At 53.2% G+C, this 15,461-nt stretch overlaps 1 protein-coding gene across 1 annotated transcript; it reads right to left on the reverse strand.

The window, feature by feature from the left end:
- Nucleotides 1-406: 406 nt before the first annotated feature.
- Nucleotides 407-15,085, reverse strand: TAS1R2 (taste 1 receptor member 2). Its single transcript, XM_008148156.3, has 6 exons — nucleotides 14,904-15,085; nucleotides 12,831-13,131; nucleotides 10,579-11,352; nucleotides 8,188-8,397; nucleotides 2,997-3,120; nucleotides 407-1,348 (listed from the first exon to the last, which is right to left on the reverse strand). The coding sequence occupies exons 1-6, from the start codon at nucleotides 15,083-15,085 to the stop codon at nucleotides 420-422; spliced, it is 2,520 nt and encodes an 839-aa protein (XP_008146378.3). The 3' UTR covers nucleotides 407-419.
- Nucleotides 15,086-15,461: the final 376 nt, after the last annotated feature.

Here is a 15,461-nt window from a genome sequence, read left to right on the forward strand (position 1 = left end):
GGGCAACATTACATGAGCTCACATCCTCTCACATCCTCCCACACCAACCCCATCCCCGCCATGAGCACAAGGCGAAGGGAATGAGCTGGAATTTGCAGATGCACGCTGTGACCACCAGATGGCGCTGTAGGCTGCTAAATCAGACTGGTCCTAGGAGACCAGCCGTAGGTCACCTTGGGTCATTTTTCTAGGGGTTGGCAGTGCCTGGCAAGCTAAACAGCTTGAGGGAAAGGAACCGAGTGTGAGTATTTCCAGGCGCCCATGACTAGGTGGGTAAAAACCAGGATGCAGAGAACCTGGAGGGGACGCCAATCAGAGACCAGGACGAGGTGGTCACAGAGAGGGATCGCATACGCAAGCAAGCCCCCGACCTGCACCTCCCAGCGCCCAGGCCCTCCGGCCCAGCCCCGTGGGCGGCGCTAGTCCCTGCCCATGGTGTAGCCCTGGATGGCGCTGCTGAAGTAGGCCGGCGTGTTGCGCTCCGGGTGGAAGAGGATCAGGTAGCACTTGGGGCCGAAGTAGCCCAGGCTGATGCCCAGGAGGTTGAGCACCGTGACCAAGAGGTCCAGGAAGGTGACCAGCACCCCCTCGTAGACAGACATGAAGGTGCAGAGGCAGATGGAGGAGGTGAAGTAGAAGGTCATGCAGAAGGTGATGAACTTGGCCTCGTTGTAGTTGGTGGGCAGCTCCTTGCCCATGTAGGCGAAGCTGAAGCCGGCCACGGAGAGCAGCAGGTCCAGGCTGGTGTTGACCAGCAGCCCCTTGCGGTAGTTGGGGTTGCAGGAGAGGATCATGATCTTGGGGTCCCCGGGGTCGGCGCGGGCGGTGGGGCCGGTGGGAGTGAACAGCTGACTGGCTGTCACAATGGCCACCTTGAGCGCCGTGATGACCGCCACAAAGACGTAGGGCCCGTGGCAGCGCACCCAGTAGCCGTAGGCGCGCGGGAGGCGGCGGGCCATCTTGAAGACGCAGACGATCTGGAAGGAGCGCACGGCGATGCAGGAGATGCAGACGGTGAAGCAGAGGGTGAAGAAGGTCTGGCGGCAGAGGCACGAGGAGACCGTGGGCGGCCCCAGGTACGTGGGGACCATCAGGTACGCCACCAGCAGCGATGCCAGGATCAGGAAGCACATGGGGCCCCCGGCTGAACGGACCATGGGCGTCTGGAGGTGCCTCCAGAATACGGCCAGGATGGCCAGGGTGCCGAGGAAGCCCAGGCCCGCCAGCAGGACCACACAGGTGGTGGGTGCGTTGTGCCACTGGAGGAAGGTCGGTCGCCGCTTGAAGCAGGAGGTGTCTCTCCTGTGGGACCACTCGTTGCTTGGGCAGGGTTGGCAGTCAAACTCATCTACAAGAGCCCCCAGCGATTCCCGTCAGCCGAGCCCACCCTCCCAGTACCCACATCCTCTGGGCCTGCACGGGGCCAGGCTCCAGGGATGGAGAGAGGGAGCGAAGGGCGACCCCTGCGGTCATAGCCAACACTCACTGAGTCCCTTCTATTCACTGGCTCATCAAATGCTCACAGCAAACCCATTTCACAGATAAAGGAAACTGAGGCTCAGCCAGGGAAGCTCGCAAAGCTTTACAGAGGCAGGATCTGGGCCGCAGTGTCCTTGACTCAGAGCCACACAACTATAATTCCTTCCTTCCAAGACCTCCCTCGCTGGTGGGGGAGATATTCCACTATTCATTCAGAATTCATTCAGCAAATATGTTTTTGAGCACCACCCACTGTGATAGGCCCCCGAGACCACAGAGATGGCTAAGCCCCGCCCCCTGCCGGCAGGATCTCCACAAATTGGGAGAAAGGCCAATGAAATCACTGGACACCCTTTTGTTGGGCAGCTCCTCTACCCTGCGCTCCACACAATAAGTACTCTGATTGGCAGACAGGTGCACCCATTTAATTTACTCATCAGTGAAGTCATGAAAAAAATACTTTGAGCCCCAGCTCCGAATTGTGCTAAACCCTAACATGGACAGAAAGGGGACATTGTCCCCCCCACCTTCCTGGAGTTTATGATCTATAGGGAGAGATGTTAGTTCATTCTTCTAATCAAGAAAATCATCCAGGACCTATTCACTGAGCAGCCACTGTACGCTCTGAACTACACTGGGCACTTAGGAGGCCAGAGATAGATCATATACAGGCCGTCCTTGGGTTACGTCGGACTCCACGTATGTCGTTTCGTGTTTACGTCGCCATCTCCCATTTACAGTATTTATATATAAAAAAAAAGTTCCGTCATTTCGACGTATGTACATATGTGCTTTTTTTATTATTTATTTACCACAAGTAAAGGTCAGGAATCGTTATCTTTCTTTTAAACTTTTTTTTAGTGTTTCACTTCATTACTGCTGTGTGTGTGCTCCATGTGAGTGACGTAGGTGCTTATGTAGGTGGGTTCTGACTTACAGCGAAAATCGCGTTACGTCGCGCCGTAGGAATGGATCTCCGACGTAACCCGAGGACCTACTGTACTGTCCCTGTCTTCCAGAAATGTCTCTTCTATTGGCAGAGCCATCCATCCATCCTTCCATCCATCCATCCTTCCATCCATCCATCCTTCCATCCATCCTTCCATCCATCCATCCATCCATCCATCCATCCATCCATCCTTCCTTCCTTCCATCCATCCATCCTTCCATCCATCCATCCATCCATCCATCCATCCATCCTTCCTTCCTTCCTTCCATCCATCCATCCATCCTTCCATCCATCCATCCATCCATCCATCCATCCATCCATCCATCCATCCATCCATCCATCCATCCATCCATCCCCCGGTGGACACTCCCTGGCCTGACACCCTGGGCCGTGGACTATGTGTGTGTGGATCCAGATCGGTTTCAGCCCCACCTGGTTGGGTGCTGCTCCTTCCCCCTAAGCCACCTGTGCTGAAGATTTTTCTGTTCACCAGGTATCGGGGAGATACAGGTGGAATCAAATATGGTCCCTGGCATTTGAACACTTACATTGCCTCTGTAAGCCGTACCTTCAGTTTTATTGAGGAAGGTGCCAGGGAGGCAGTCAAGACACTCAAAGCAGCAGGGGTGGATGCCCACAGACTTCTTCTTTTGCCCAGGTTGGCAGTCCTTGGAACACGTGGACACGGGGACCTGGAGGGAGGAGGGCACGAGACACTAAGCCCTCTTTCCCCTCGCTCTGAGGAACTCCCCACTCTCCCCCACTCACAGGATGCTCAGGGGAGGGAAGCCTGGCCCCTGTCTGGAGGGAGGGGAGGGGGTGCTGGGATCGCCATTAGAACTGGACCTTTGTAGGGACCCTTGGCTGCCCAAGACCTTACTGCACCCACCCAACAGTAGAGACAGACGCTAGGAGGCTGCTGAGAGGACAGGATGTGGCTCTGGGGCTGCTGGCAGCCATCTTGTCTCCTGGGCAGAGAACACGCCCAGGAGAAACCTGAGAGGTGGAGAGAGTGAGACCCTGGATCCACCCGTGCCCGAAGCCTCACTTCTACCCCTAGAGGTTTCAGTGCTGCGAGGCAGTAAATTAACGTTCTGTTACATCACTTTTGGTCACTGACAACAAAGAGTCTGAAAACCCTGCCTGCAGGGAGGGGCAGGTGAACAGGAACAGGCATGCAGTGACCAAGTCTATTGTTTTTACTGCTGTATTTCTAGAACCTAGAAGAATACCCGGCACAGAGGAGGCCTCTAACGATTGCTTTATTAAGTGAATGAATTACAAGTAGGGGAAACAATGAAAGCAGTGGGATAGAGGAGGGGAGTGGATGACCCGTGTGGGAAGAAGGCATTTCTGGGCCTGGCTGGGATCGAGATGCACAGGCAGAGGGTGGAGAGGGTGGAAAGCCTCGGAGGGCTCGTCCCTGGCACACTAACCATGGAGGGGAGGTGGGAGGCAGCCATGGTTCTTGAGTATGGACAGGGCTGGATTAGATTCGGGTTGCATAAAAATCATTCTGATGATCGATGTTCTGAGAGTGCACAGAAGAAGGGCCAAGGGCCCAGATGGGGGCGGGGGGGAGGGCACAGCAGAACCACTCAACCCCGGGCCCCTCAGAGGTCCCCTGTCTTCTGTTCCCCCTGCACCCTCACCCCCCCCCCATAGTCCCTCTAACCTCTGACATCACAGTGACAGCCAATAGTAAATAAAGCCTAACTCATACCCAGACAAACATGGAATCTCCTGCTAAAGATTTCTTTACCTCAGTTCTTTTTAACCAACGCGTCATGCCTGGCCTTCAACAAAAACATGGCAAGGCATGCTAAAAGACAAAAACAAATCGCGGTCTGAAACAAGCATCGGGATGAGACTCAGAGATGTCCAAGATTTGGGAATTATCAGACCAGGAATGTGAAATAACTATGATGAATAGGCTAAGACTCCGATTGAAAAAGTGAGCAACACACAAGGACAGATGGGTAATGGAAGCAGAGAAGTGGAAACTTAAGAAAGAATCAAAAAGCAATGCTAGGAATTTAAAAAACAACCCTGGTAACAGAAGTGAACAATGCCTCTGATGAGCTCACCAAGGAAAGAATCAGTGATCTTGAAGATATTTCAGTAAAAACCTCCCCAACTGAAAAGTAAAGAGAAAAAAAGAGTGTGTGTGTGGTGGGGGGAGAACAGAATATCCAAGAACTATGAACTATTGCAAAAGGTACAACATACATATAATGGGAATACCCAAAGGAGAAGAAAGACAGCAAGGAACAGAGGAAATATTTGAAGGAATATTGGCTGAGAATTCTCTAAAATTAATGACAGATCCAGGAAGCTGAGAACATTCAGCAGGATAAGTACCCAAAATATCTGCACTTAGGTATATCGTATTCAAAGCACACAAAACAAACAAACAAAACAAAAAAAAACACAGATAAAAATCTCAAAACACAAAAAGTCAGAGGGTGAGAAAATACCAAAAAGAAGGACATTTTATAATGATAATAGGGTCAATCTATTAAGAACATATAATAGCCCTGGACAGTTTGACTCAGTGGATAGAGTGTCGGCCTGCAGACTGAAGGGTCCCAGGTTCAATTCTGGCCAAGGGCACATGCTCAGGTTGCAGGCTCAATCCCCAGTAGGGGGTGTGCAGGAGGCAGCCAATCAGTGATTCTCTCTCATCATTGATGTTTCTATCTCTCTCTCCCTCTCCCTTCCTCTCTGAAATAAATTAAAAAAATATATATTTTTAAAAGATATAATAATTATAAACATATCCTATCTAATAAAGAGGGAATATGCTAATTGACCCTCACACCATTGCAAAGATGGTGGTGCCATAGCCAATGAGGGAATATACTAATTGACTGCCCCGCCCTCAAAGATGGCGGCGCCCACAGCCAATAAGGAGGGAATATGCTAATTGACTGCCATGCCCTCAAATATGGCAGCGCCCACAGTCACAAGATGGCGGCGCCCAGTCCCCTCAGCCCCCCAGCCGCCCAGGGCCGGCCTGAGGCACAGGCAAGCCTTAGATGGCGGCTGCCCAGCCGCCCAGGGCCGCCCAAGGCTCAGGTAACCAGGGCCAGCTGAGGCTTGTGCTGCCGGCAGTGGCAGCAGCAGAGGTGTGATAGGGGTGTCACCTTCCCCTGATTGCCAGGTCGCCTCCTGCCCCTGAGGGCTCCCAGACTGAGTGGGGCCAGGTCAGGCTGGGGGACCCCCCCTCCAGTGCATGAATTTTCATGCACCAGGCCTCTAGTATACATCTAATAAGAGAGCCCCAAAATACATGATACAAAACCATCAGAATCAAAGGAGGAAATAGATGATTTAAATATCATAATCCACAATAGTACTTAAAGACTGCAATACCCCCTCTTGATGGCGGGTAGAACAATCAAACAGAAAATAAGTAAGGAAATAGAGGACTTGAACAACACAATGACCTAAGTAGATCTAACAGACATATACAGGACACTCTGCTCAACAACAGAATACACATCCTTCTCAAGTTCATATGGGTCATTTTCCAGAGCAGACCAGGCATTTGACCACAAATTAAGTCTTGACAGGTTTTTTAAAGATAGCACACAAGTTATAAATGAAGTTAGAAGTGCAACACAGAAGGAAGACTGGAAAATTCACACATTTTTAGATGTTAAACAATGCTCTTAAACAACCTGTGGATCAAATGAGATAATCGTAGGGGAAATTAGAAAATACTTAGAGATAAATGGAACTGAAAACACAGCAAAGCAAGACCAAGGGGAAATTCATAGCTACAAATGCTTATGTTCACCAACCAGAACATCGTCCAGATATACCACATCTTTATCCAGCCATCTATTGATGGGCAGTTAGGTTGCTCCCATAGCTCAGCTATCCTATATAATAAAGGCCTAATATGCAAATAGACCAAACGGTGGAACAACCAGTGGAAAGACTGGTCGCTGATGTGCACTATGATGGGGACAGACGCTCAATGCAGGAGCTGCCCCCAGCCCGCAGGCCCCAGGCTAGCCAAGGTGTGTGCCAGCGGCCCTCCCTCCCCCCCCCCCCACAATTGCCCTGCCAGTCGCCCCACAGAGGGAGGCAATTGGCGGTGGCAGCGGGGGGTGGGGCCGGCAAGCGGGTGGCACCAGGCTGGCCAAGGCAGATGCCAGTGGGGGCCCCTCAATTGCCCCACCAGTCACCCCACAGATCGGCTCTGATCACCAGCCAGGCCTAGGACCCTACCCATGCACAAATTTCATGCACCGGGCCTCTAGTTGTAAATAATGCTGCAAGGAGCATAGGGGTGCATGTATCTTTCTGAATGAGTGTTTTGGATTTCTTCGGATAAATACCTGTAAGTGGAATTGCCAGGTCATAAGGTAGTTCTGTCTTTAATTTTTTGAGGACCCTCCATACTGCTTTCCAAGGTGGCTGCACCAATTTGCAATCCTACCAGGAGGGCACCAGGGTCCCCTTTCCTCCACATCCTTACCAACACTTGTTGTTCCTTGATTTATTGGTGTAACTAGCTTAGATTAAGTCATACTGGAGCAGGGTGGGCCCTCCTCTAAGCTGATGAATGTCCTTACAAAAGGGAGAGGCATGGAGACAGACACTCCCACAGGGAGAGCACAGGTGAAGAAGGCAGAGGTCAGGGTGATGCTGCCGGAGCCACGGAAAGCCACCAGGAGCCAGGAGAGAGGCATGAAATCGATTCTGCCTCCCAGCCCTCAGAAGGAACTAACCCTACCAACACCTTGATCTTGGACTTCCAGCCTCCAGGACTGCGAGACAATACATTTCTGTTCTCTTAATTATTTTTTAATCCTCACCCAAAGATACGTTTTTATTGATTTGAGAGTGAGAGAGAAACATCAATCAGTTGATTCCTGTACATGCCTCCACCGGGGATGGAACCCACAACCTGAGTATGTGCCCTGATCAGGAATCGAACACCCAACCTTTTGGTGAATGGGATGATGCTCCAACCAACTGAGCCACCTGGCCAGGGCTACATTTCTGTCCTTTAAGCCCCCCCCACCCGCCCCCAGCCAGTCTGTGGTAGTGTGTTACGGCAGGATTAGCAAAGACACCAAACCAATTTACTCCATGAAAATCCCCAAGGAGCTTGGAACCAGCAGCTCTGGAACTGGGGATAGAGTGTGAGGCAGGAGGGGCGTAATGGGGTTTTCCAGTAGCTTTGAGGTCCTTTGATCCCCTCCGCCACAAGGCTGGGTTTCCACCCCTCCCCACACCAGCAGAATTCTGACAGCATATTATCTGAGGAGGATTAAAAATGAAGCTTTAGGTTGACAGCTGTCGGACACATTTAAAGGCATAGCCACTGTACCAAACCCTGAGTACTAATTGACAGGATGTAGCCTGAATGCTGTATAGAGGGAACCTCCACCACAGACATGCTGTGTGGCCTTAGGCAGGTCATGCAACCTCTCTGTGCCTTGGGTTTCCTAATAAGATAGGAGAATGGTTGCACCTATTGCCTAGGTTTGACATGAGAATTGAAGTCCTTGGCACACACGTGAATATTTACTTTGCAGAGGTCCTGATCCCCAGGGTCCCAAGGAGCCCGAAAGCCCTGAACGTCCAGCTCTCAATCACTGGTGTAAGGACAGGACCCCAGACAGGACACCCACAAATAGAGATCCCACGAGCTACGGGACATGAATCTCGGGTGTCCTCCTTGATAAAAAAGGGCCCTGGCCATTCCAGCCTAGTCCCTGCCCAGGCCCCTGAGAGCTGACCGTGCCGTCGGGGGTGTGCCAGGAGACTCCGCGGACGTCCTTCAGCTGCCGCTGCGCGGGGTAGTAGGAGGCGATGGTCTGGAACGGGTTCTGGCTCACGTTCCATTGCCACTGAATGACCTCCAGGGGCATGGGCAGGTCCCCGGACTCGTCGAAGAAGATATGGTGGCCCAGGAGGGTGAAGTTGACCTTCCTGATCTCCTGGAGCAGCTAGAGGGGCCAGACAGCAGGGAAGTGGAGCTGGCATCAGAGGTTGGGCGGGACCTGGGAGCAATCCCATCCCACTCGCCTTGATCTTCACATCTGTGAAATGGGGCGTTTGGGAGGCAGTGGCTGAGAGCTCTGGCTCTGGACTCGAATACCTCTGGGTTTAGGCCACTTGCTATGAGCCTTGGACCTGTCACTTAACCTCTCTGAACCCCAGTTTTTTCTACAAAATGAGAGCAACAGAAACCCTATCTTCTGAGCTGTGAAGCAATAAATAAGGTAATCTCTGTTGGGGGCTTAGAACAGTGCCTGAAAATAATAAGTTTTCACCTCCTATTGAGGATTTGATAAAATCCCTTTTCTCTGAAAGTCCCCTTGGCCATCCCTCTGGAACCTAGTACCTGGGGACCAGAGTCTACGCCCGCTCTCACCTGTAAGAGCTGCTGGAATCTCCCCTGCCCTCGAGGTCCTGGCAGTCTCCCCCCTCCATCCCATCTCTCTCAGGATGCAGACAAGGGGACAAACTTGGGACTGGGAATTCTTGGGCCTGAATTCCATCCTGGCTCTGTCCTCAATTTGCTGTGAGACTTTGAGCAAGTCATTGAACCTCTCTGGTCTGATGCTGAAAGGGCTTCCAACTTAATCTGGCTTCTAGATTTTTTTCCTCCATAAATAGGAGAGGCTATTGGGGTACATGTTGGGGGCCCAGAGCTCACTCACCTTGGGGACTGACAGGCAGGCAGGTAGACAAGGGAGTTGGTCCCTATCCTTCTCCCCAAAGAGGCTTTCAGGCTCAGGCTGCTGCCCATCCCCTACTTAAATCCTGTCCCCGCCCTCCACCCCCACCCCGAATAACTGCCATCCTGACTTCCTGCTGCACTCAGCAGGGACAGATCTTATTAGCTGCCCTCGTCCCCTCCTAGGATGAAGATCTGATCCTCTCACAGTGCTCAGCCAGGGCCTGGCGCATAGTGGGTGCTCAGCAAATGGGACTGGACAGCCTGGTTGCTATAATTGATGCTCTTTGGTCTCCACTATTAGGGGAGGAAAGAAGTCGACTGGTCCTTCATCACAGCTACTGCCAGCCGTGGCTGGGAGAACGCCTGGAAGGAGAAGTGGGAAAACCACAGGGGAATGGGCCAGACCTGGGTTCAAAGCCACGGGTTGCCGTTTACCACTAAGCAATCATGGGCAAATCACGTACCCTCCCCATCCCTCTGTTTCCCTGCTTGTAGGTTATCAACCTCATAGGATGGCCGCGAGGTAAGGTGGGTGTATACTGGGTACTCAAAACACAGTAAAGCACCCATGATAATTTGTATGTTATTAATGCAGCAGGGCACATAGTAAAATAGTGTTTTACCAGCTGGCACCAGAATTCCTTTTCAAGAATAACTGCATTACACACACACACACACACACACACACACACACACACACTTAGGGCTGCAAGGTTAGACTGTCAGGTTATGGGGTAGAGAGGCACAAATAAATAGAATAGAGGGGGGATTTTTAAAGAACTAACTAAATTGTTCAGTTATTGAAGTGGCCGGGTATTTGGTGAGGGGTGGGTATCTAGAAAGTGAGGAAGGGGAAAATAAAGAGGGGCCAGAGACAAGGGTTGGGGGATTGGCTGAGCCCCAAACCGTGAAAACCCCAGGGAATGGGCTCAGCACAGCAGGTCAGGTAGCAAAGGAGAAAGTGCACATCTCCGCTGAGAAACCCTCCTGCGCATCCTCAGTAAAGCCTCCTCCGCCGGGGGCGTGGTGGTGGAGGTGTGTGTGAGTCAGAAAACACAGACTTATTAAACTCTGAATCAAGGTGACGCAGACCTGGGCAGTGATCCCTAAGCCCGAAGCCGGGCCTGGAGAGCTGATGGGAGCCCACAAGCCCATTCCCCAGTCCCCCGACCCTGGAGCAACCACAGGGGGCCCTCCACTCCTTGCAGGTTTGCTCCTACAGAATTTTACCTGAACCTCCAGACAGACTGACCGTCGTGGATGGTGAGGAATAACTTAAGGAAGAGGGACATTTGTTTTGGCACCACGTCCCATGGCCTCTCCACCCATTGGCCCAGAACCCACTAGGGATGGAGAGACAAGCGCTGGAAGGGGCGGGGCTTCCCTGCGCTCTCCATGGCAACCAGAGACTCTGCGCCTGCTCCGTGGCCCTGGCTTGCCTCACCCGCCAGGGATAGACCGTCTCCTTGGAGCAGTGGGTCTGGCTGCAGCCCAGGAGGCTGTGCAGCGCGTGGGCCACGGCATAGACGGCAGAGTACACGCTGTAGGACACGCGCTCGCCGGAAAGCGTGAGGATGGTGCTGAAGGACTCGAGGGTGTCCAGGCAGGTGTCGCACTCCTGGTTGCAGGTGGCCCTCCGACTGGTCCTGTTGGACGCCGGCCTCCTGGCCTGAGCCCGGCGCACACGAAACTCGCTGAAGCCCGGGATGGACACGCTCTGGGTGGTGATGCCCAGGAAGGTGCCCGTGCGGCTCAGCTCGGCGAGGTTGTGCAGGGCCAGGTCGATGGCCCAGGACTCCGAGGCGAGCCACACGACGCCGGTGAGGTTCTGGCGCAGCACCTCGTGGAAGAAGTTGTGCAGCGCCAGGTCCGGCGAGAACACGACCACCACGCGCGCCGAGCTGTGCCGCAGCTTGTCCACCACGGCCTCCAGGCGCCTGCGCTCCTGCGGCGTCACCACCTGGCTGGGCTGCGGCGTGGGCAGCGCCTCGTGCAGGGCGATGCAGATGTCGTGGCGGGCCAGGCGCTCGCGGAGCAGCTGGCTGTTCCGGCGGCCGTAGTCGTCGCCGCTCACGAGCACCACGATCCAGTTCCAGCGGAAGTGGAGCATCAGTTGCACCAGGGCCTCGATGTGGTGGTCGGCGCTGGGCACCGTGCGCAGCACCGCCGGGAAGCGCTGCTTATCGCGCAGGTCGTCGTCGATGGCGCTGTAGGTGACCTGCCCGAGGGGAGGGGGCCGTTTCAAACTGCAGTCCGCCTCCACCCACTTCCGCCCGTCCGTGACATGCCCCATCTCCCTTACCCTGTTGGTCTTTTCCTTTTATCCACCGCCCTTCTCAATCTCTAACATCCTAAACCACTTATTTATTTACGTTTTCTGTCTGTCTCTCCCCGCTAGAAAATGAGCTCTAAGTTCCCACCTGTATCCGCGGAGCCTACAGCAGTACCTGGCATAGTGGGTGCTCAGTAAATATTTGTTAAATGAATGAAAGAATGAGCTCAGTACCGGAGTAGATGTTTCACATAAGAATATGAACATTCGCCCTAACTGGTTTGGCTCAGTGGATAGAGCGTCGGCCTGTGAACTGAAAGGTCCCAGGTTCGATTCCGGTCAAGGGCACGTGCCTGGGTTGTGGGCTCGATCCCCAGTGGGGGACTTGCAGGAGGCAGCCAATCCATGATTCTCTCTCATCATGGATGTTTCTATCTCTCTCTCCCTCTCCCTTCCTCTCTGAAAGCAATAAAAATATATTTTAAAAAAAGAATACGAACATTTACTGAGCACCTACTATGTGGCAGACCCTGTGCTAGAGGCTTTACATAATAAAAACAACAGCAAAGGCCCTAGCAGGGTAGCTCGGTTAGAGTGTTGATCTGATACACCAAGGTTGCGGGTTTGATCTAGGGTCAGGGCACATACAAGAAACAACCAATGAATGTGGAACAAATCCATGTTTCTCTCTCTCTCCCCCTTCCTCTCTCTATCTAAAACAGCAAAAATTACAGAATTTGTAACTACCTACTGTGTGCCAAGTCCAGGGCTAGCTACTGTTTAATGAATAGATATTTTATGCCAGTTCTGGACTAGGCACTGTCCATCCTGGTGATGATAACGGTGATAATAATAGTAATACCAACAGCACTTTCTTGAGGACCTGCTATGCGGCAGGCTCTGTGCTAGGCCACTAACTACGCAGGATGATATTGAGCATTTTCTGAGTTTCCATTCTTGTGCAAGATGCTCTACATCAGCAGTCGCCAACCGTTCGGACCTCGCAGACCACCCGTGGTCCGCGGACCGCCAGCTGGCGACCGCTGCTCTACATAACAGGAACATTATTGACCCCCTACTGTGTGCTAAAAACTCTTACAAAGGTTAAATGCTTTAATCTTCAGACGGTCCTGAGATAGAACGCTTACCATCTCACTTTGCAGCTGGGGAAACTGAGGCTCAGAAGGCTTAAGAGACTGGCTCAATGGGCACGACTCAGAGCCGAGACACACACCCAGGTGTCTGCCCCCAAAACCTGAGCTCTCAACCGGGAGGCCAGGCTGCTCGCCTAGGATCGGGGTTGATGTCCTGCTTCCGCTCCACTCACCCACGTTCACCCTGTGACGGGTGTGGGGAAGTGAGCCCTCTGGACAGCCACCCCGCTGTCCCCCGCCAGCCCCTCTCCCAGGGCCCAGGGATCTCACCTGTGGGAGGAGGAAGAGGGAGAGGAAGTGGGCCACAGTCATGGTAGACTCAGAGTTTTCAGGGCCGATGACGGCCACGACGCGGGGCACGTAGCGGCTGTAGTCCTCCTGGAGGGGCAGGAGATGGTCCTCCTGCGCCAGGAAGTAGAGCACGGGCTGGATGTTGTTGGAGACGTAGCAGACGTCCACCATCTCGTAGCCCAGCCGCACGCCGGGCAGCAGGCTGCTGTGGTTGTTGATCTCCTCCACCGCAAAGTGCATGGCCTGCATGAGCTTGTAGCCCAGCGCCTTCACTTCGTACCTGGAGGGCCGCAGTGGGGTGGGAGGCAGGTCCAGAATGAGAGGGGCGGGCAGGGGAGCCAGGCTGCTGGTCCTACACGCCGAAGGAGAGCCAAGCAGGCCTTGCCCAAGAAAGAGACACTCCAGAAGGTTCCGGCATTTTTACCACCTCATTGTCTCTGTGCCGCATCTCTAGGATCATCATCCCTATGACCACCTCTGACACTAGATCTCTGTAGCCACCGTCAATCACTGCCATTGCCACCCCTACCACCATCGCTCTGGACTCTGTCACCACTCTACCAATGTCCGCCAGTGTGGCCACCATTACCCACTATAACCTCCATCATCACTATCACCACTGTCACCATCATCACCTACTATTCCTGTTACCAATATCATTCCCACTGCCACCACATGTCTGTGATCACCATTCCTAATACTATCATCACCACCACCACCATCCTCACCACCACCACCACCATCACCACCATCAATATGCCACCATCATCATCATCACCACCATCATCATCAGCATCATCACTATCACCATCACCACTATCATCTCTACCACCATCCTCACCACCACCATTATCACCATCCTCACCACCACCATCACGACCACCACCACCATCATCATCACCACCACCACCATCATCACCACCAACAACACCATTAGCATCATCATTATCACCATCACCACTATCATCACTACCACTATCACCATCATCATCACCACCACCACCATCATCACCACCAACAACACCATTAGCATCATCATTATCACCATCACCACTATCATCACTACCACTATCACCACCATCATCACCACCATCACCAACTACAACAGCATCATCACTATCACCACTATCGTCCCTACCACCGATCACCATCACCACCACCATCATCACCATACTCTTCACCATTTTCATTACACCAGCATTACTGCCATCACCATTGTAAACATCACCATCATCACTTTCATGACTGCCATCACTTCACTGACTCGCTACCATTAGCACAGGTGTCAGAACATCTAATGTCATGCTTCGTACCGTCCCTGTGCCATCACCCTCACCCTTCTCAAGCCAGCATCTAATCTTCCCCAACATCACAGAAGTCGGTGCTCAGTCATCTTTTGCACTCTCCTTCCTCTCTCCCTCTCTCCCAGAATGCCTTTACCCTCTCTGCACAAGATCACCATTTTACAATCCCAGGCTGGCTCCAGAAGATGGCCCACCCAATCTCTGAGGGATGCTACCACCCCCAGGGGCTCACAGGGAGGGCAGAGAAAATCCCCTCTAGTCCTGGTAGTGCCCCTGCCCACCTCCCCACAGCCCTGGGAACAGACAAACTGTCCCCTCCAGTCTGAGAAGCTGCTGTAGAAGAACCACATTCTGCCTCCAAAGTTAGGACACCTGGTGTCTCAACTGGGCCTCAGCGTGGACTCACCGGGAGTCCCCTAATTGCCAGAGGGGATGGGGTGGTTTTGGTGGTCTCTGAGACATGGCCTTATGCTCTCAAACATCCTATAACTCCTTATAGTAAGAGACATGGCATTGGGACAACCCAGGTCTCAGTGTTTCAGAACACAATGGCCAAAATTTCAGAACCATGGACTGTGTGGGGCCTCCCTGGGGGCCAGCGAGGTGGATCCAGGATGGGGATTTGGCAATGAATGAGAAGGAGCTTTCTGAGCCCCCAAACTCAGCCTGGCCTCCCAAGGACCACAGGACCAGCCCCGGCTCCCACCCACCCTCACCACCATGTCCAGCGTCCCACCAGGAGACTCACTCCTTGCACTTGGGCACCTGCAGGAAGTTGAGGTGGACGATGCCCTTCACGTTGGCATGGAGGGTGAAGAGGCCACCCAAGAGGTAATCCCCCGCCAGGCTGAAGTCTGAGTTCTCAGCCGGCGCAGCCAGGGCCTGGAGCAGAAAGAACAGGGAGCAGACCACCCCGGCCTGAGGTCCCATGGCTGGGAAGTGGGGTCCCCAGATGTCGCTCCACCTCACCAGAGAGCTGGCCGCTTGACTCCAAGGGATTTGCACAGACATTTACATAGTGACGGTCCTGCCGCTGTCGGGGTGGGGAAAGCACTGGGGACAGGTGGAGAGGTCAGAGGGCTCGGGGAGCGGGGGGAGGCCGGAATACGGAGGACCCCTCTTAGGGACCTCGGGGCCTGGGGGGTCGGAAAGGACCCTCTTTGGAGGTAGAGGGAGCATGTCCTGCCAACTGGGCCCTGGCCTTCTGCCTCGTGGCTGAGGACAGGTGGCATCCCCTGATGTTCAAACATCTGGCAGTGAAGGACACAGGAGATCGGCCAGCACACAGAGTAGGTTGGCAGATGGA

This window comes from Eptesicus fuscus, chromosome 9 (assembly GCF_027574615.1).
Source record: "Eptesicus fuscus isolate TK198812 chromosome 9, DD_ASM_mEF_20220401, whole genome shotgun sequence".
NCBI lineage: Eukaryota > Metazoa > Chordata > Mammalia > Chiroptera > Vespertilionidae > Eptesicus > Eptesicus fuscus.